The sequence below is a fragment of the Hippoglossus hippoglossus genome, chromosome 13 (genome assembly GCF_009819705.1).
Source record: "Hippoglossus hippoglossus isolate fHipHip1 chromosome 13, fHipHip1.pri, whole genome shotgun sequence".
Lineage (NCBI taxonomy): Eukaryota > Metazoa > Chordata > Actinopteri > Pleuronectiformes > Pleuronectidae > Hippoglossus > Hippoglossus hippoglossus.
The window spans coordinates 17,377,062-17,399,252 of NC_047163.1; the positions used below are offsets into that span (position 1 = coordinate 17,377,062).

The 22,191-nt window shown below is 40.6% G+C and overlaps 1 protein-coding gene and 1 non-coding gene across 2 annotated transcripts in view; both read left to right on the forward strand.

The window, feature by feature from the left end:
• The window catches only part of LOC117772672 (rho guanine nucleotide exchange factor 17-like), a 61,371-nt gene that overhangs the window by 33,180 nt on the left and 6,000 nt on the right, over window positions 1-22,191 (forward strand). The window contains exons 2-14 of the mRNA XM_034603999.1: window positions 12,491-12,568; window positions 13,965-14,147; window positions 17,646-17,762; window positions 18,702-18,794; window positions 18,901-19,077; window positions 19,303-19,353; window positions 19,571-19,680; window positions 19,888-19,973; window positions 20,458-20,576; window positions 20,892-21,099; window positions 21,471-21,544; window positions 21,647-21,730; window positions 21,921-22,024. Of these exons, the coding sequence (XP_034459890.1) occupies window positions 12,491-12,568; window positions 13,965-14,147; window positions 17,646-17,762; window positions 18,702-18,794; window positions 18,901-19,077; window positions 19,303-19,353; window positions 19,571-19,680; window positions 19,888-19,973; window positions 20,458-20,576; window positions 20,892-21,099; window positions 21,471-21,544; window positions 21,647-21,730; window positions 21,921-22,024 (1,484 nt within the window). The remainder of the gene's footprint in view (window positions 1-12,490; window positions 12,569-13,964; window positions 14,148-17,645; window positions 17,763-18,701; window positions 18,795-18,900; window positions 19,078-19,302; window positions 19,354-19,570; window positions 19,681-19,887; window positions 19,974-20,457; window positions 20,577-20,891; window positions 21,100-21,470; window positions 21,545-21,646; window positions 21,731-21,920; window positions 22,025-22,191) is intronic.
• trnam-cau lies at window positions 15,772-15,844 on the forward strand. Its single transcript has one exon. It is a non-coding gene; the product is annotated as a tRNA-Met (tRNA).

Sequence of the window (22,191 nt, forward strand, 5' to 3'; positions counted from 1 at the left end):
TTATTGTTTCTATGGCAGCGAGGATTAAAGGCCAATTTCCTGCCACGAGCTCGACCTTTAAATGTCCTTTAGTGACCTTTCTCTCTTGTCACCATCTGATCTCTGCTGGAGAGAAAGAGCCTAAGTCTGTCTGTGTTTAACCGCTCGCTGCCGGCTGCAGGAGAAGACAAAAGCTGCCCCGAGCTTAACTTCACTGTGAACTTCAACGTGTTACAAAACCGACTGCGGTGTGTCCGTTAAGCTATTACACCGCAATTCTTAGTGTTTGTCGTTTTAGCCACAACTCTAAGATTTTACATATCTGGAAATGCTCTGTATTAGGTTGGTCGACGTCACATCACTTGACGTCTTCAATGTGTGTTAATATTTCATGGTGCAGGGTATTTTTAAAAGCTACCGTTGCTTCTCTCACTCGGCTCTTAAGCAGTTCGGCTCAAACCCTCCTTGTGCCGTCTTCTATTTCTGCAACTTCTTCATTAAAACTGCATTTTTAGTTTCTCTCTGAACCACCCAGGCAGTGCCCACTGTCACTGATTTGCACCCACACATGCGCAACATTTTCTCCATCATTATTCTCTAGTCACATATGTTGATTCTTTTTTCTGTGTTTCTCCGCGTGTGTGTGTGTGTGTGTGTGTGTGTGCATGTTTGCTTGCTGCGTGTTAATGCGCTGCAGCGCTGCACATAATTTATGAATTCTTAAAGGCCCGTACTGGCTTCTCTGTTTGTTTTAGACATTTAACTTTATGGCACAATGCAGCTGTGAACAGGAACTGGGAAAGTTGCCTTCAAGATGTTTTTTATTGTAAATATATGATAACATCCGAAGTTTAATCAAACATAAGGGAAGGCATGAAAACCATCACTTCTCACATGAAGCCAGGAGTCAAATCTTGGCTAGTAGCCTGCCAGCGGAAGAAAAACTAGGATATTAGATCAACATGGTCTCTCACTGCTATGTTGCTTAGAGTTTGTCATATTTAATATTTTCAATCACTTGAAACCCCTAACCCTAACCCAATTTAATGGATTTTACCATGTCTATGTTTTCTCAGTTTTTAAAGAAAGAAAGAAAGAAAGAAAGAAAGAAAGCAAAACTAAATTTCTACTGGTCAAAAAACCCAGTAACATCTGCTTTTGTCTGCAATGTGAGTGGATACAATCGGCAATCACTGCTGGGTCAAAAGCTGAACACGTGGGTTTTTATCGACTCGGTCAACCTACAAAATAGCCATGTGTCCTGGAAGTTTAGGCTAATGTGTTAACAGACGTTAAACGCAGGTATGGTCCTTTAACATCACATCCTTGCTCACTGTTGTCATGGTTATCTGTGGACGTCAGGTCATTTGGTGCTCTGCTCGTGTGTTGGTGTGACCATAAAACAGACACAGAGGGGGTTTCCTGTTCAGATCTGTGTTCATCAGTAGTGGGAGGAAGAGCTGTGGAAATAAAATGTGACTTGATGGGAACTAGACACTGTTGTCATCAGATGTTTGGCACTTGTTATCCTGACAGAGGGATCATTTGATAGAAGCTAAGGAGGTGGATGGAGGAATGGATGGATGGATTTTTCATCTCCCACATGCCTCGATCGATTATTTATGGCGGGATTGGTTGAGCCTGTCTGAGCGGAGCAGAGCTCAGTGCTGTGAGCGTCTGCCCTGCCTGCTGTCTCTCATTATACACACCCAGGGGGAGGGCCGTGACACACTCACACCCACCCACACAGACGCACACACATTTTACTGTCTCTCCCCTGGTCCATACACACACCTCGACAAGCGCTCAGACCCTGCTTACATCATCCGTGCAGTAGAAACTGATCAGACATCCGTGCATACATGCCGAAGCAGGCTCCCTCCGCATGCAGTGTTTGTGTGTGCTGCATCACACGCAGCTTAGCCTACCTGCTCCAGAACAGATGCACGCTGAAGACGCAGGGCAATTTGCAGAGAGTTTGTTTTCCAATGGACTGAATTATTCAAAAGCATCTTGTTGCCAGAAGAGGAAACAACTGGAGGATTTAATGTTGTGATTTAGAGGGAAAGATGATGATTCCCTCCACGCTCACATGTGCCTGTTTTTCATTTTGCTGACGTGAAGACCAAGTTTGTGTGAGTAAAGAAACAATCCGATAAAGAAAACAAACCCTCCTCAGCTTCTTGTTTCATTTGCCAAACTGAGCCTACGTCCGGGCACATGGTCCGCTCCACATGCTGCAGATGGTTCGAACCTTAGCCCAGTTCAGCATCGCCCTGGAGGAAATGAACGAGAATGGGGAGAACACAGGAGATGCAGGAGGAGGTGGTGGAGGAGGAAAGAGGGATGCTGGTGGTGTAGGAGGAGGAGGAGTGATGGGTAAAGATGCTGTGGAGCAGTTCAGGAACAACAATGGCAACTCCAGCAAGAATTTGAATCAGAATGGACTTTGTGCTGGACACCCCAACGGAGAGGTAGACTAGAGTTTGTGTTTATTTAATTTTTTCAGTTGAGATAAGTGTGTGTTTGTGTGTGTATGTGTGTGTCCTTCACCTTTGCAGCGTGTCCAACTCAGTTTAGCTTTTTACTCCACCAAACCTCTTCCTCTGATTAAATCTTTTTCCTGTCGCTCTCCGTCTCAATCTTCTCTCACCTCTGACTTCAATTTTTTCTCTTTAACTTGTTTCTGTTAGTTTCTTTAACTGTTATATCTAATTTCTTGTTGGATGATATCTCTTTCTTCGGATTCTCCTCTCTCTGTCTCTCTCCCTCAGGCCTGTCTATAATATAATTAAAGCAGAGTGAATCACATGATTATCTCCGTCACCTACCGTCACTTAGACTCACAGCACTCTCTGTCCATCTGCACTTTTTTCGTGGATCTGCAAAATCACTGTGCTCCCTCTCTTTATTTTATTTATTTTATTTTAAAGCGTCTGTAGCAGCATTTCTTTTTTTTGCATCATGTACATCAATGCTTGGGTTACAGTGCGTGTGCTTGAGAGGGAGCAGAATCAACAAACAAGTCTTTGCCTTGTATCCACACATGTATGCAGTCACAGGCAAACTCACACATACTGTAGACATAACACAACCTCTGCAGTTCCGCTAATCTTAACACCTCGGCCTGTTAATCCAACACCACAAGGATTCATGTGTATGTGGGAGGTTCTATTACATAGTAAATCTTAGTCAGTGCCGAGTTGCAGTCAATTTTGTCTCATGCAGAAGCACAAATGTCTGTTGGTGAAACACAATAACATTTATCACATTATTATATATTTGTCTGTTTGTATACCAGCATCCAGTGGTTGAACCCGATTTGAGGTTATTGACGTATTCATATTTGCAAAAGACCCTTATGCTCCATAAATTGTCAGATTTGGTAATAATCGTAAAAATCCCAATTTTACTCAGACCATGTTGACAAATCTTTTTAACAACTCCAAAAACCTCCAAATATATTGTTTAATATCAGAGAAGAAACCAGCAAATATTTATATATTTGTTAGCATTTAAAATCATTTAAATGATTAACTAATAATTAGAATACTTGCCAATTAACATTTGTCAATTAAGTAAAGTCCTTGAGTAATTGTTTTAGTTCTAATTGTATTTAATAATGTAAGAATATAAGGATCAAATGCCCCTATTCTCTGGGCTTCTTTGGGGTATTGATACAGTGATTATTGAAGTGGGAGGAGAGTAATGATCCACCTTAACAGTGATTATCTTATTGTGATGGTGCAAATGTATTGAGCCCTGGAGAGGAGATGAGTGGAAGAGGTGATGATGATGGAGGAGATGGGAGATGGATCAATAAAGGGAGCGTGCCAGTCTGCAAGAGAGAGAAAAGTATTGATCAGTATAGAGTCAGTCAGAGCAGTCAGTGCCCTGTAAATGACAGATAGGGAGAACATGGACACTCATACACACACGTGTGCTCTTGCTTTTATCTGCATGACAGAATTACATAAGACGGCTGAAAGGCTGAAGCTGAAGAGGAAGTAAAGGACGAGACTCCTTCACTTCCAGAGCTGCAGCCTCGAAATGTGAACAGGATGTGACAGTCAATCTTAGGCTTTTTACAGAGGAGGAGATAGGTGGTGAGGATGCTTTCTCTTTGCGCTGAGAGGCTGCTCTTTGCTGCTTTTGCAAGGCTGTTGCCAGGGGATACAGTCATGGGGATGGGGAGGGGAGGTGTGACGACAGTGATGCGAGGATTGGGCTGTGTTTCTGTCGCAGATGAAATAACTTCAACTTAACATTCACCATACAGACATTAGATCTTTAAATCTGACTGTCAGCTAGGAAGAGAACATTTCTCTAAATGTCAGACGTGTTGGCCAATATGGAGAGAATTTCAAGACCCAACTAGGATGCGGAGAGTGTTCAGTTAAAGAAGGTCCGAATTTAGTTTCTACTTTTGGCAGATGATGTGGTTCTGTTGGCTTCATCATGACCTCCGCTGTGCAATGCATCAGTAGTCGTTGATGTAAACAGACGCCACAAAAAGTTTTACCGGGGATGTCATTGTAATAACATTGTCGAGATCTTAAATAAACCAATTCTATCACTTGTAGTTACTAAAGTGACAAACCTACAATATCCTAATAACATCTATGCTAATGCAGGTGAATCAATGACATTTGCCATTCATCCAATGGAAATTGAAAAGTTTGGATGCTCTGCATTATTTCGCATATAAATCAAAAGCACACAGCTTCAGGCTGCTAGCAGTGGTCTGTATGCAGCCCTGCCAGGATGCTTTGTTATTAGAGGAGCAGTTAAGTTCAGTAACATTGGTGCTGTACTCTGGTTAAATCAAGTGCATCATGCATCTTCAAAGAGGGGGGATGCGACATGAAGTTTATATATATATTTTTTAAAGGTTGTTATTTTTCTCCGTTGCGTGGCTGCATGGGCTCAGCTTTAAAGATAAGTTGAAGAGTTCGGACATTTGGAGGGAGCTTGGTGCAGAGCCTATGCTCCTTTGCGCCAAAAGTTGCCAGTTAAGGTGGTTTGGTAGTCTTATCAGGACGCCTCCTGGAGGTTTTTTCCAGTCATGCCTAACTGATAGGAGACCCCAGGGTAGACCCAGAACTTGCTGGAGGGATTACATACCCAATCTGCCCTAGGAACACCTCAGGATTCCCAGGAGGAAGTGGAACGAGTAGTTTGGAAGAGGGAGATCTGGAACAACCTGCTTAGTTTGCTGCTACCACGACCCAACCTCAGATTAAGTGCATGAAAATGGATGGATGTTGAACAATGACCCAATACAAAACATGTAACAACAACAAAGTGAACATTTAACAAATACCCGCTACACAATCCTTGGTGTTAGTCAAAATCATAGTTCAAACTTCCTGACAGTGTTTGCGACATTTTGAGAACTAAAAGACAAACAATATAACTGTTTGTGAGAAGTTGTGTTGTTCCAAACTCGCCATGATGCAGCAGCCATCCCAGCAGCCGCCCCTCATAATAGCGCGTGCAAGTCTTTTTGTGGTTGGTTCAGGTCAGAGACAGAAAGACGGTGACCTTACATGACGGCTCACAATTGAAGGCAGCTGTGGTTGGAACTTCACTCCTTTGTGGGCAAAACACCACAATTATACTAAATTCTTTGGCCAGAGGAAGATTAAAAAAAGGAAGTAATGAATAGATAAAATAAGAAAATAAATTCTACAATTGAATACCTTGCATTGCATATGTTTTTTGTCTTTCAGCACCACCCAAACACTGAGAAGTACCACTGTTATAAAAACTAAGAACAACACAACAAAAACTGTTATTTAGTTATAAACAAACAAAATCCCGGACAATGCATAATACAGAAAACCATTACCAAAGAGAGCTTTTGCTTTTGTGTGTTCTAGACCGTGGAGCAGTTGAATGTTTTGGTAACCACAGTAGCAGCAGTATAATATGACAGTGAGCAGAACAACTCATAACAGTGCTAACAAAGAGATACAGCACATAGCCTACATAGGGGATAAACATTATGACCTTTGGTACTTGAGACCTCAAGTCAAACAGAGACGGCCTGTTTGACTTGTGGACGCCGTCATACGTGCGCTGCCTGCGACTCTGACTCTGGTGTATGTTGTCTTTACGGTTATGCTGTAATGTTTGGCTGCAGTTGTGAGGAATAACTAACTTTATGGACCCCCTGTGTCCACACCATTATCAAGACACCAGAGCGGACGGAGGGACACATGGGAACATGCTGTACTACTCTGACACACAAGAAGGTTTCCTCTCAGGTCCGCTACAGTGTGAGGGCTGAATCCTATGGGCGGTCCTTCCCGTCATATTTATCACTGCACCACAGGCAACGAGCCCGATTTGAACTTAAGTGAAACATGATTGTGAGAGGAAAGAACAACAATGCAGATACCATGGTACTTAACGTATAAACACACACTGTGTGACTGTGATGTACAGGCTTGTCTTTAAACAGGTCTTAACTCATGCTGATCAAATTACCCAAACATAGACGTGCTGTTGAGACCACAACTGTTTCAGATCAAAGCTATCTGATAACAAATAATTCAGAGTTCTGATCTCAAGATTTCAGCTCTGAAGAATGTGTGACTTAGATTTATGAAGGATATTTAACTTAGGAGATGAGACACAAATACAGTTTTCTTACCTTTTTCAATTAAACGAGACATATTATGCTCTTTGAGTTTTTCTTTTTTCCTTTGATGAGTTTTAGGTTTTTTTTGTATGGGTGAAGGGAGCTCCTCTCCCATACAGAAAACACTGCTCCTGAAGTTCCTGAAACGTCACATCAGTAGTCTGACCGATACTTCTGCATCAACGTGACGTAACATAACATGCTTAGCCTCTAGTCTGACACGCCCCCTAACAAGACAGGTAGTGCGAGAGCGGAGAAGGACATTTCCTTGAGGTACTCAAAGAGACAGGTGTGAAAAGCAAGCGTTTCAGAGGCTGAACAGAGAAGCTGCAGCAATGGACAATATGAGGAAAGTGATGTGTTTTCCAAACATTCGAGCATTCAAACCTTTTCAATTAATAACACAGATTAAAATTATGAACCTGGATATGAACATAATATGTCTACTTTAAAATATGTGTGATGGTAAAAATGTTTAAGCAACAACATGTTTAATGTACTAAGAAAGAAATCCATGAGCTGAGACCACATTAAAACAAGCAAGCAATACCATAACAGGAGTAGGAGTGCATCACATGGAGGATTAAAGGTTATAAATTATGGAGGCTGGTGATTTCCAAACAACAAATGTGATATTTCCTCAACACTTAATTCCAGTAAATTAATCTTTTATACATGAGTGAAACAAACAGACTTGAACAAATTCATATCATGTGCGTTTCTTCCCCCCCTCCCTCCCGTATTTCCTACTTTTCACCATTTCCCGTAAATAAGGACAATTACCAGAGATTGTTTACAATTAAAGCAGAGTAGAGCCGGACCAGGTGCAGCGTCTATTGCTGCACTGATGCAGTGGACCACCATCTGAACACGTTAAACGCAGTACATTAAGACAACAACAACGTGTACCTGTAAGGCTTTTACAGTGACAGACATTGACGTACTTGTCGACGTGTGAAACAGAACTCATGTGGGATTGCACTGATGCAATGTGAGACAATAACTGTATCTGCTTCCACTGTCTTTGTCTTATATCCACTGGCTCTGCTGCTTAATTCTACGTGATAAATATGATCAAATGCTGCTCAGGGGAAGCCTTTTCAGTATCAGATATTCATATCATCAGTGATGACAAACAAAAGGGCTTAAACTTCTGTACCTTAGTCTTAGCATTTCTGTTACTGGCCGATGTCTGCACGGACACTGTACTTCTGTGTATGTACAAAACTAATAGTAGAGACATAATATCATGCATATCTACATTGATTTAGGAGTATAACCAGCCCTAAAAATGGACAAGACCTTTCTGTCAGCTGATCAGATGGTTCTGATCTCTTGAAGTCAAGTCAGTTTTATTTATATCATAACAAATGTGTACAGCATGCAACACCATTGATCCTAAAACCCTTGAATCAGATACTTAATGATAACTTTGAAGGGGGAAAAATGGAGTAAACCGTAGGAGGTAAAAAAAGAAGGCATACTTCTTCTACTTCTGGACATACTGGCCGCAGTATAAAGCAAAACAACACAATTACATCATAGAATGTGAACATGGCAAAATTAGAGACTAGGTTTGAATATATGTTTCAATTTCATGGCTCTGGGACGCTGACATCGTATTTCTTGCACCAGTTTCCTTGATGTTGTCTTGTTCCCACACTTCAGTGACATCGGAACCACTGTAATCAGACCTGATTCTTAACATATCACTTTATCTTTGGAAGACAGGCAAATGTTTAAAGAATATACGTACTGTGTATATATATATATATATATATATATATATACGCACAGACTTGATTACACCGGATGAAAATGAGTAAACAGTGACATTGTGTGTCATCATGGTCCCACAGTTAGTTTTTGTGACTGTATTACTGGAGTCAGCGGAACTCTCTACCCTGGTGGTTGACGGACACACTGGTCTGAGAGCGTCTCTGCAGGACTGTCGGCTCTGCTGTTTGAGACCAGTCTGTCCTGTGACCATACAGCCTCTCAGCTGCGGTTACTATGGCAACTCCACCAGCAAAATGAAACTGGCATTCCTTGCATTATTTCGTGTGTGTGTGTGTGTGTGTGTGTGTGTGTGTGTGTGTGTGTGTGTGTGTGTGTGTGTGTGTGTGTGTGTGTGTGTGTGTGTGTGTGTGTGTGTGTGTGTGTGTGTGTGTGTGTGTGTGTGTGTGTGTGTGTTTAATCTGACTAGTACAGAGCAGCTCGCCTCCTGATTTATCTCATTGTCACACACACACTCCTCCCTATCTTGTTGTCATAGGATCAGCGTCATTATCAGCTTGAACAACTCTCAGGAGATGACTGTGTGTGAGTGTGTGTGTGACAGTGAGTGTGTGTTCTCAGATGTCCGTGTTTGTCAGGCTGGCATCATGACTCAAATTAAAGTACACATGAGAAAGAAAGAAATGAATGTGTATTAATTAATCAGATCATCATAAATTGTGTTGAATTTGTCTGAGCGCAGAGGCAGCTGTGTTCTTGTGTGTGTGTGTGTGTGGGTGAACTTGTTTTTGTTAGCTCTGCAGGACATTTTCCAGAATAAACACTGACGTGGTCAGGACCAGTGGACCTCATGAGGACCAAAACCTGGTCCTAATGATCATTTCTGTGACATATACTGTATTGTGATAATTATCGACTGATGTGATCATTTTTATCTCTATATATTTTTTCCCCATATAGCCTGGCTCTAGCTTCCAGTGCGTGAGGGAAATGTCAGCCCAGAACAAAATATCTGCAGCTAAATAAAAAAACACAAAGGTTCTCAGCTGTACGAGTATATGAAGAATAATCAGTCACTCAGGGGCTGATTTCAACTCTTGGTGTTGGTCAGTAAGTTAAAGTTGTGCAACAGCAGTTTTAATATTCCTAGAGATAATTGTTGAGCAAAGCAAATGCTTTTGCCTGATAAAATCTGTTTTCCCTAAAGTTGTAATCAAATGAATGGTCAATGCTAACACTATTAGCCAATTAGTTATATATTTTCCAATTCAGATATCAATGGCCAGTATGTTATTGTTTCATATAATGAAAACAAAACCTGGAGAAGGTCGGTAATTGAAATGTAATATCTCTAATAAACTCAGTGAAACTCATCTTCAGCTACTGTAACATGGGAGACTGTGGTTGTGCTTTAGTGCCTTGCTCAGTGACACTTCAGCAGTACTTCTGCTCACAGTACCAGGGGACTGAACCACAGAGTATTTTGAACAGACTCCTGTTTGAGTAATGTCCTAACTTGGAGGGTAATTTTGGAGTATAAATGGATGATTACTGTGTTATTGTGTTTCCCTCTTTAGCCATCACTGTATTCCTTCTACTCCATTGTGTTTGTATGGCAGGATAAACATGGACTGAATCCACTCACTCGCTCAACAGCTGATGATTTGACATAGAAAATCAGCCTTCGCTATTAAAAAGCCAAAATGTAATCTGCTTCTGTGCTTCCTCTCTTACCTCTTTACCCTGCCAATCACTTCCATGCTCTCTCGGTCACCCTCTTCTCTCCTCCAGTGGTACCCCACAGTGCCCCTGGGATCCTTTCGTATGCCAAACACTAAACATGGCCTTTCTGGGAAGTTATTGTTATGGTTATTTATAGGACACAGTGGTGCTGGCAGAGGGGAGCAGGGGAAGAGGAGGGAGAGAAAAAAAAACCTCTGTGTTTTCGAGGCCTCCATGTAGGTGGGTGTGTGTGTGTGTGTGCGCGCTTGAGAGAGAGAGACATTGTGGTTAAACATGCAGCACCACAGGGTTTTGCCCGTGGCTCCATCTGATATTTAGTCATGTTTGTTACCAGGATATTTTGGGGCTGTCCCCTGAGACCCCAGAGATAATTCATCTGGCTTGTTCCATGATCCTTATAGTCCAGCTTGTCACTCTCCCACCGCTGTGTCTGTCACAGAAAATACCATTTTCTACCCAGAAGAAGTGACGGGTTGCAACTTTAGTAGCTCCAACTTCTCAGCCACTTCCATTGATTGTTTTAGGGGAACGCTGTTGGAAATGTTTGTTATAGTTTCTCTGCCTTTTATTTTTCTTTCTCTGCATTTTCTTCCCTTCTTTTTCATCCATCGTCTGTGTCTCTTTCATCGTGTCAGTTTCTGTCATGGCCCCAATGTGTTGGATTCATGTCCACTCTGCGGGAGCGGCTCCTTCACTTTGCATCCATAGATCATGAGTCATTGTTAGGGTGGAATGCTGAGTAATGCTTTGCCTCGGGATACTTCCTGGCCTCAGTGACCTCTAATCCGGTCCCTGCGTGTGTGTGGTTGTGTGTGTGCTGGCTATGAAAATGCAACTATTGGGACATGTAAGCATCTGTGTTTGCCTCCCTGACGATGAAGCACACTGACATTTAAAATCGAATTTCAGTCAAACTGATGCAGGAACTTAAACCTGCAGGTCCCTAAAAGGCGAGAGGCCCGTCCCCAAAGTACAAAGGAAGTGCTAGGTTATTTTTTAACGTAAATTGTGACGTTAGTTTCACCTTTTTTTTTCATAATAACACCGTCTTTTATAGACTGTTGGAATAAGCAGTGATTACTTGCAGTCGGAGTGATTTGCTTTATGAATGTTGTTGCAGTTTTGCGGAGTGTGTTTGATGACTCAGCATTATTTTGTACAGCAGACTCATCACTAATGGCCCATGGGCTGTCAGAAAGCACTGCCTTGGGAACAGGCATTATGACACAGGTACTAAAACTGGAAGCAGAGTTCCAGGAAAAGTTGTTTCAGTTGAAAAAAGCTGTAAAAAGTTTTTGTTACTTGTCTTTTTTCCTCTGACCTTTTCTTGAGACTCATTATGCATTTCCCAACAACAGATATTGACAGTGGTGGGAGGTACGAATACTATTTACTATCTTCTCCACTGCATTTTTACAATTCATCTGGTTACAGGTTTTAGTAATCACTATGAGCAGGCAGGTAACATTAGACCCTCCCTCCTGTAGCAGCTGCCTCACTGGTGAAGAAACACTTCAAATGGATTTGGAAGAGGCCACTGCCCCGGCTCAGTCATTAATTATGTGATACTACAAGTACAGTATCAACATCTGCAGAATTCTTTATTAATAATGGAAAAAAAGTCAGCTTCTAGCAGTTGTCAGTCATGTGTTTTGGGGGCACATCTTTAATGGGAGGGCTGATGGGAGAGGGCAGGATGTATTGGTGTAGCCTGCTCTTGCTAGCTTTTTCCAGGATTAACAACCCGAGCTTTAAGTGGGCTGTTTAGCTCTGGCCTTGTAAGACAAAGAATCATTTTTAATGACATTTCTTTATTTGACAGTTTTTTTTTTATTTGGACCCGAATAGAAATACATTGGAATATATGTGAATACATTCTTCTTGATGTTTTCACTTTATTGATGCGTTTTTACAGTGAAGATACAGACAGGTAATAGGTGAGCAAGAAATCAGTGTGATGTAACAAAGGCTTCTGACCAGATCATGTTGTGGTTATGTAATATGCAAGTTCACCAAAATTCCTCAATATGTTACATCTTCTCAAAAAACATTAATATAGTATAATCAAATATTCACTGCAGATAATAAATCCTGTAAAACCTGACTCTGATTCTCACAGGTTTCACTGGAAACCACACTTTACGAGCCCATTTTAAGGTTGCAGTGTTTTACTAGAGGTTGATTTCAATTAACTTGATTTCAGATTGTGTATCCATATTAAGTTTCATGTTTTAATGTGCACTAAAACTCAATGTGTGTAGTCACCATATTTTATGTCCACAGTAACATGTTGTTTTACGCGCATAACTACTCATTGTGTAAACTGAGTATAAAATCTAAATGCTGATGATTGACGCGTGTCTTCTTCCTCGTCTGTCTCCACAGGACATGAGGAAACATGTGATGATGACCCTCTTGGACACGGAGCAGTCATATGTGGAGTCTCTACGTACTCTCATTCAGGTGACACACTACAAATACTTCTGCATGTTACATCACTTTATTATTGAGCTCTGAGCGCAACACGAATACACACATGTATACACAAAACAAACATGCACAAAAACCAACACACCATTGTGGATTCACACAATGCGAAGGACATGTATAACAAATGTAGGTAACAATGGTGTTATGTAATCCACTTATTGTCATTCATCCCGTCAAGCTAATCAGCTAACCTCACCACATCTCACTGTCATCAGCATTATCTGCTGCCCACACACACACACACACACACACACACACACACACACACACACACACACACACACACACACACACACACACACACACATCTATATCCAACATCTATGTGCATTTCAACAGCTAATTAACCTTTAACCCAAATCTTAACCACACCCCTCTCTCTCACTGTGACACACAAACACACACACTTCTTATCTTCCCTACCTGTGATCACCCAACATTGTGGAATTACCTGTCACCAGTTGTGTGTGTGGGCGAACATCGTGTGTGTTTATTTGTGTGTGCATTATTCTAAAATATGTGTGTTTTGTGTGAACATCCCACATGCACACTTTCATGGTTGAGCATCGGCCTAGGCATTTGTTTCTATGTATGTGTGAGTGGACACAACAACGAATAATTTCGGCCCGTGTTCCCATGGTGACATAGGGAAAATAAGTGTTACCACGGTGACTGCAGTGAAAGTGCAGATCCCCATTGGAGGGTGTCAGATGTGGTTCCGCTCCACAGCTGCACTGACCAATGATGAAACCTGAATCAGCCATTTCTTTTTTGGAACTTTTGTGGAAGGTTTCTGTATAAATGTATTATAAATTATTATTAATCTTAAATGTTACGGTCTGACGAAGATCTCGTTACCTGGTCTGACATTAAGAATTGATATGATCTGTTCTCATCAAATTTAAATTATATGTGTAAAGTGTAGTAATGTGAAAGTGTGATGTGATGAACCCACAGAGAACTCACTAGTCTGTAGGTTCTTTCAAGTGTATTTAAAGGTAAGAACAATTAACAGCATTCCAGATGCTAAAAAAATCTGTTGAAATCAAAAACAATTAGATTTATTAATCAATTTTAAAATGTTGGAGTTTGATATGAGGAAAATAAGGTTATGGTCACATTAGAGGAATAAAATACATCCATCACCAGTATAGTAATATCTCTAAATAAATTTGTGCTATTTCACTTGATTCTCTAAATAAACATTGGTATTATTTCTGGATTCATCATTCAAATTGCTCATTGTGATGAGCCAGTAGCTGTACAAGCTGCTGGCTCATCACTGCTGAACAGCATGTTTCAGTTAATCTTATACATATTTAGATCATTTTAAATGGTCACTTATTAACTGGCGGTTTTGTCCCCTCAGGGCTACATGCGTCCCCTCAAACATCCTGACGGCAGCTCCATAGTGGACCCTCTGCTGGTGGACGAGATGTTTTACCAGATCCCAGAGATCCTGGAGCACCACGAGCACTTTCTGGAGCAGGTCGCCGGCTGCGTCAGCCAATGGCATGACAGACAAACCGTCGGACACCTCCTCATCCAATCGGTGAGTAGAGATGACAATGAGTTAAATGTTCACATGACTGTTCATCAAAGGAGACAGTTTTTTTAAGTTTCTCTTTGCTCTAGTGTGTTGTATAGTATTTTGTTTATGTTATGTACAAGGTCTGTAAAGTAAAAAGCTCCAACTGCTCCTGAAGCTCCTGAAACACCTCGTCAGTAGTCAGACCAACACTTCCTTGGTATTGTGGTGTCACAATGCCCCATAATAGCATAATTAGTTAGCGGCTTGTCTGGCACGCCCCCTTACAAAGCCAGGTAAAGCAAGAAGCGGTTGACCAATCACAATAGAGTGAGCCAGCTGGAGTGTATGAGGAAAGAGATGTGTTTTCTGAATATTAAAGCATGTAAACCTCTTCAAGCAAATACAAATTATGTGCTAGTAAGTCACAATATGACCTGAGTGGTGATTGGAACCTGCTCAATATGACAACTACAGCAGAACCCATTTTACTGTACTTTTCAAAGATCTACCAGAGTATAAATATATATCTGGGTAGTTAAAAAAAACAAGATGTTATATATGAAAAACACAAACTTAAAAATCAGCATCAGAAATCCAGTATGTCAGTCTGTAGTGCAGATGTCCTCTGTGCTGTAGGAATGAATACAGCACATGTATTAGCTTCTACACACAGAATGTAGACGGACAGTGTGAGATAGTTAACCTCTGCCAGTGAGCAGTAATCCCTTCACTGCTCTGAACAGCCTCTGTGTTGAGAACAATAAGGCTGTCGTGTAAAATCTGGGTTCTAATGTACCTGTATGAATTACAGTAGTACATCCTCATATTAGATCAAATCAGCCTGATATTCAACCCAGACACTTCTTCAGCTATGTAAAACCTTTCGTTTTCAAACTATATTTTGAAGTGTAACCCAAAAACATGTGTATAACTTTTCTAGAACTTTTATTATTCACTGTGGTGCTGCTTCAAAATACCAGAGCTTGAATAAGAAAAAAAGTATTTAAAAGCATTACTGCCCGCAGGGTCGATCGAAGGGAAGCTCTTTTATTTAGAGACGCTGTATAGTTGGCAACAGAAGTTTTAATATTTTGTTTTCCCGCTGACCTCTCTGCGACCCATTTCAAATTTCCCATGACCCCGAGGGTGGCTCTCAACCCAGACTATGAAACACACGTCTGCAGAACATCAGTGCTGAGCTAAATGTCGGGTTCGGGTCCTTGAGAATGAAAGGGAGGAGAGTTTCTATCCGGGCTGATGGTTTTACACAGACTAAACCAAACAAATAGACAGAGATTTGTTATAGAAGATGGAAAAATACCATTTTCCTCCAGTTTCAATGCAGCGCGGTCACAGGTTTTTTTTGTGTCTTGCTTTGCTGATGCTGTTGTTATTGCTCCACTAACTGAAAGAGAAGAAAATGAAGCAGGGAAAGACATATTTACAAATTCATAAGAAAATACTGTTAAATTTCATATCTTGCAGCATGAGAAACGATCGAAAACAGAAGAACATGATGTACTAAAACTGTGTGAGTGGTGTCTGTGGAAGCTGCTGCAGATTCCTCTCGCTGCTCAGTGAGACCCCTCCCCCCACATCGCTCCCGCCGTTGCTCTTAAAGCTGCAGACCCCAGTATGGTGTCAGGCCTCGTTGGCGCAGTAGGCAGCGCGTCAGTCTCATAATCTGAAGGTCGTGAGTTCGAGCCTCACACGGGGCACGTGTTTTGTTCAGGTCTTTTCCACCTTTTGAAGTAGCACGTGAATAAACACACTTGTTGCAGTTTGTATTTTGTTGGTGAAATGTTACCACAAAGGTTTTTCATAGCACTGACTCTGCAATTCTCTGTGTCTGTAGACTGCTTCACAGATAATTCATAGCAGTCTCCTCTCTTTCTGCTCTGTTAGGACAAATAGTATCATGACTGACTGGTTCCCTTGCTGCCAAAAACACATGCATACTCAGAGACACACATATATATATATATATATATATATATATATATAAACACTTATATACTGACCAACATTAAAACCAGTGGGGGTTTAATGTCCTGAAGTAAGATTAGCTAGCATCCATCAAATCATTTATCAAACCAAAGCATGTCGCAGGGCTGATTTCATGTATGTCACTAATAATAGTTTTTTTAAATTTTGATATGCAGATACACACTGTACATTGTTCCAGTTAATACAAATACTTTAGCAAATCATTCAAATAATTTTGATTTGATTATTGACAACTTCCTAATATTTCTTGTGTGTGATGTTCTGTGATGCACAGTCAAACCACTTTTATCGTGATGGAGAAAGACCCTGTTCAAGGTTCATTTTATTAGATTGAATATATAAAATCATTGAGCTTATAGTGCTCCCGTCATTATTTAAGACCAAAAATATGGACATTTTTGAAAAGAGGAGCTGCAGCAATGGACAATATGAAGAAAGCGATGCAGAGCACGTAAACCTTTTTCAAGAAATTTTAAATTATGAACCTGAATATGACCATTGCACATCTCCTTTAAGTTTTCTACATTATTTAGTTTCCTTTAAGCTGAAAGGGTTTGACACCTTCTCTTTTCAAAAGTTAAGAGAGCAGGGAACATGTCTCCTGCTAAAGAACATCAAGTGTCAGCTTTTTATAACAGGTTTATTCTCCTCTTTTGTCGTTACTGTCCTCTGCTGGGACGAATCCTCACATTCTGCACAGACCTCATTTCTCTGTCCTCTTTACTGTTACTGAAAGACTGAGAAGAGGGAAGGATAGAGAGAGGACACTGGAAGATAAGTGATTGAAAAGGGATGAGAGGCTGCGACAAATAGAAGAGGCTCAGGTTATTTCATGAAAGCAAGTTTCTCTGTGATGTCACACCAGACACTCAACCAGGTCAGGGGGATTCATCTGTGTGTTTGTGACTGTGTTTGAGAGACAGAGGAAGAGAAAAGACAGATAGATGTAAAGACTCTCATCTTTTCTAGTGCCAGACAAAACAACTTGAAAACCACTTGCACCACAGTTTCTTTGGTAATCTCTTATTATGATCATACAGTGACACATTCAAATTGTGAGCACATAGTTAGCTTCAAGGGTAAAACAATTTCAATGTAGCAACGCTTATGTTATTTGTAAGACAACTATTATTTTGTTGTTTTTGTTGGTTGTTTAATCATATGCAACAATCAGAACTATTCATTGTGTAGTAGGTTTCTTTGCTAATAAAATGTTGCTAGAATATTCATTCTAGCAATATTCATTCAATATCAGGTTTGGATCTCGCTTACAGCTAATTCATCATTGTCATGTGTCTTTAGTACAGTCTTTAATACTAATTCATTTTGTTCTCTCTGTCTATCATAAATAATGTTTTTACTATCAGGATTGAGATATTAGCAATAGTTAGCACGTAACAGCACCAGTTTCTCCTGCTGACAAACATGTGCTATTTTAATTTCAGCTGGAATCAAATGCAATTTAACACAACTCAACTTAAATCTTGTTTTGTTTTTTCCTATTTTTTCCAGTTCTCCAAAGAGACTCTAGCTAATATGTATTCAGCGTACATAGACAACTTTCTCAATGCCAAAGATGCAGTGAGGATTGCCAAGGAGGCTAAGCCAGCGTTTCACAAGTTTCTGGAGGTGAGTGTTGGATGGAGACGCAGGATGTTTGGTTTTGTCCGAGTTGAAAAATGTGTCCTTGTTTGGAGGAAATACCCTTTGACCTTTTTTTAGAGCCAGAATTTTTCCTCTGAAATGAGTAATTGGGAAAATGACACAGATTAGTTTACTAACTGAAGTACTTTGAGGACTTGTGTCCTGTTTGGTTTGTGTACATTTTAATATGTGTGTGTGCTTCCTGTATGCTTCTCCCTGTTTGTGTTCCCATTAGAATTTGTTTTTGAAGCAGAAACACTATATTATCCGTGGATTTGCCTTATGAATGAAATAATTTTTTGTGAAAACTATACATTAGGTGATTTTACGCTGTTAATTAAAATGAAAACACCCACTTTATACTTGCCATTAAACTCAAAATGTTTTGACAAAAGACCTGAAACCTGGTTTGTCTTCTAATACTCGATCACATTATATCAAATTTAATCTCAGAAACACGTTTTCTCTGCTGAATTTTAGTGAATGGCTTTTTTCCCGATCTGAAAGGACAGACAAATAATTGTCCATGAAATGTGCCACAAACCATTTATCAAACCCATTCAACCGGATAATTTAACTAAAAACCTGTGGATATGTTAGCAGTATGTCTAGTTAAATCTGGTAGACCACGGTAGTACACTTTGATACTGTGGTCTGCCACCAGAAATAAATGTAGGGGGGGAAACTGAGCTCTGATGCAAAAATGTAATCAGGCACCACAAAAACCTGTCATGTCCTCATCCTGCTCTCAGCTTACAACCACACTGAGCTTCATGCCAGACAGGGGTTGTCACTGTGGAACCACTGCGCCATCTGGACGTGGAGCAGCAAAGTGCAATACTCGTTCATTCAATCTCAGTTGTTCTCTCACACAGTCACGTCCACACTTCATGTCTCATTCTTCTTCTTCCTTCATCCCAACAGCAAAACATGCGTGAGAACAAGGAGAAACAGGCTCTGGGGGATCTGATGATCAAGCCGGTGCAAAGGATTCCTCGATACGAGCTGCTGGTTAAGGTGGCGTGTCTCAAAATATATCTATCTACTTTCTATATGCTATAGGTAGCCTTATTCATGTGAAATTAGTTTTACATAATGTGTATTTGTATTGCTTTTCATGCAGGACCTGCTCAAACACACCACAGAGGACCACCCAGACCACCAGTTTCTACTGGACGCCCAGAGGGACATCAAGCGACTGGCTGAGAAGATCAATAAGGGACGTCGCTCTGCTGAGGAGGCAGAGAGGGAGACCCGGGTCATTCAGGAGATCGAGGCGCACATAGAGGGAGTTGAACATGTAAGATATTTATTAGATAGTTTAAAATTATTAAATTACCTCAGTTTGTAAAGGCAACTTCAGGGCAGCAACTAACTACTATTTTAATTCTCGATAATAGGAAATTGCCCAATAACTGTTATTGCAATGTTTGCCTGTACGTATGATTATTGTGCAACACTATGACTCCTTTGGCCTTTTTATGGTACTATAAGTAATTACTGCTTTTCCCTCTGTTTGCATTAGATTCTCAACCCCCAGAGGAAGTTCCTGAGACAGGAAATGGTCATGGAGGCGGTAAGAGATACTTTCGTAATGTAACATACAGTCATAGGTCAAAATAAAAGAAATGATTGGAGCAAAGAGGATTAAAAACTGTCCTCTTTCATATATACTATATACCTTCCAACAAGTCATGTAGTAAAATTAATAATATTGTCTTTATCTATCTTTTTAATCAATAATGGATGATAAAATATTCTGAGCTCTTTTTCTGTCTTTTCTCTTTCTGTAGAAGACAGTGGGTGGGAAGAAGGACCGTTCTCTCTTCCTCTTCAGTGATCTGATCATCTGCACCACCCTCAAGAGGAAGTCTGGCTCGTTAAGACGCAGCTCCATGAGCCTGTATGTAACACACACGCACACACGCACACATGCACACACACATGCACACACACAGAACATCTTAACATCTTAACAGGGTTTCCAAACAACACGGTGCCCCCTGGTGTTGGACACCAGGATATACAGACAATGTTTTCTACAAGTTCACCTTAATATTTTTCTTCTTTTCTCTCCTTCTCCTTCTATCTGCGTCTCTGTCCTTCTCAGATACTCTGCTGCAAGTATGATTGATACTTCCAGTAAATACAAGTTCCTGTGGAAACTTCCTCTAGAAGACGTAGAGGTGGTGAAAAGTAAGACTCTCGTCGTAAGATCCAGGCTACAGAAACCTTAAATAACTATTTGCAGATATTTGCATAAGTACTTATTTATTAATATCGTTGTTCAAAGTCTCCTTTATCAAAATTCAGTATGATTTTTTAAACAATGTAATCAGAGCCACTGAGACAAATGGCCTTTAGTCTCATCTTTTGTTGTTTTTAACGCTTCAGCTAAAATAGAAAATTAGGATTCCAGGAAACATTAGTATAATAAGAAGAAGAAGAAGAAGAAAAAGCTTTCATTACATAACACATTTCAAACAGTTTTTACAACAGTTGAAAAAGCAAGCAATACAAAACAATTAAATGCAATTAAAAGCAAATGCAAACAGCAATAAAAAAAAAAATGTTACGGATGAGATAAGAGTAAAAACAATGTCAAATAAATTTTAATCATCTGTCTTGAAGAGAGAAGTTAAGGTTTGGTTTTGTCTGACTTTGTTCCTCCCCTCCACAGGCTCCATGCAGGCAACCAACAAGGAGTGCATCCAGAAGATGATTAGTCGATTAGATGAGGATCTCGGTACGTTGGGTCAGATCAGCAAAATGTCCGAGACCCTCAGCTTCCCACACCAGGTATTTTGGACCAACAGCAGCTACGTGTCTTAGCATCACTGTTTTTGTCTTAACTCTTCCTCCTTTTTGTATTACTACCCACCTACCCTCTTGTTTGTTGAAAAGAAGAAATTGATTTGTGGATTTTATTATTTTTGTGTTTTGATCGTTTTTGGTCTTCTGTTCTATCACAACGTGTTCCTAGTTACCAGAATTTTAAAAGCTTCCGCCTCTTCTGTGTTAAAGCCCATTCCCATATATTCACAACACTGGTTCAGCGGGAGGGTGCAAGGACTGTTTGTTTCATCTGTTCTGATGGATTTCCACCTCTTTCAGTCCCTAGACGAGGTGATAAAGGATCTGATGGTGTCCGTGCACAGGGAGCTGTCAGAGAAACAGTCTCTGGCCTTCAGTATGACCTTCCTGCCCACAAAGCTGGAGTTTACCACAGCGTCTGCAGAGAGCAGCTTTGTGTTCGAGTTTACGTCACCTGACACGCGCTCCCACTTCGAACAGGCTTTTGAGGATGCCAAGAAGAAACTAGGTCAGTGAAAAAGCTTCATTGAAATCAATCAAATACATTTTTCCTGGGCCAAAGTGCTACAGCAGCTGCAGAACAGTACATTCTGTAACAGACAACAAAAAACTGTACACAAGGACATATCATGTAAGACCCAGAAAAATATTGCAGAATAAAAGTGAGTTGAATATTGCACCTGCCCTAAAAAGATGAAACACTAAAAAGATATAACACTTAAAACCTTAAAACCAGAGTGTAAAATGTGCCAGACAAAGTGCAAAGGTTATTAACCTTTGTGTGAACCTAAATAGTTTTGTACATGGCGTATAAGACACCAGGAGATCAGAAATTTCCTGAGACAAACTATTTATCATCATATTGTTTTTTCTGTTCAGCCATGAATAAGGACCAGTGGGACCCAGAGTTTCTGAAGGCAATCCCCATAATGAAGACACGTAGTGGAATGCAGGTGAGAGCAACAGGAGCTATGTCACACATGTAGACATTAGACAAGGCAATCTTTACCACTGTACAAAAGTCACATCCACTCATATTTTGCGTCTGTCTCTAGTTTTCATGTGCGTCTCCCAGCCACAGCTGTCCGGACAGCGGCTGTGAAGTGTGGGTGTGTAACAGCGACGGATACGTAGGACAGGTGAGGAAAAATACTACATAAATGCCAGTTATTAACTAGATGCTAAGTACTTCTGGTGACAATACACACTGACCAATTCACAGAGGTGGTCACAGTCAGGCTGATTATTTCACATTTCCTCATTTGAAAATTTCAAACAGTTTGACTGATGATGATGATGATGATGATGATGATGATGATTCCTCTGCAGGTGTGTCTGCTGAACATCAGAGATGAGCCCACAGTGGAGGCCTGTATCGCTGTCTGCTCAGCGAGAATCATCTGCATTGCCGCTGTACCAGGACTCAAGGGAAGGTCAGTGGACACACACGCACTTGCAGCAACACACAAATACAGTGTTACACTTTGAATCTGACCAAAAGAGCGAGTAATCTGTGGAGGCCTTGAATTGAAATTGAGGTTGAATTCAGTTGGACCTTTCTTTCTCATATTCCTCTCTGTTGTGCTACACAATGTTTCAA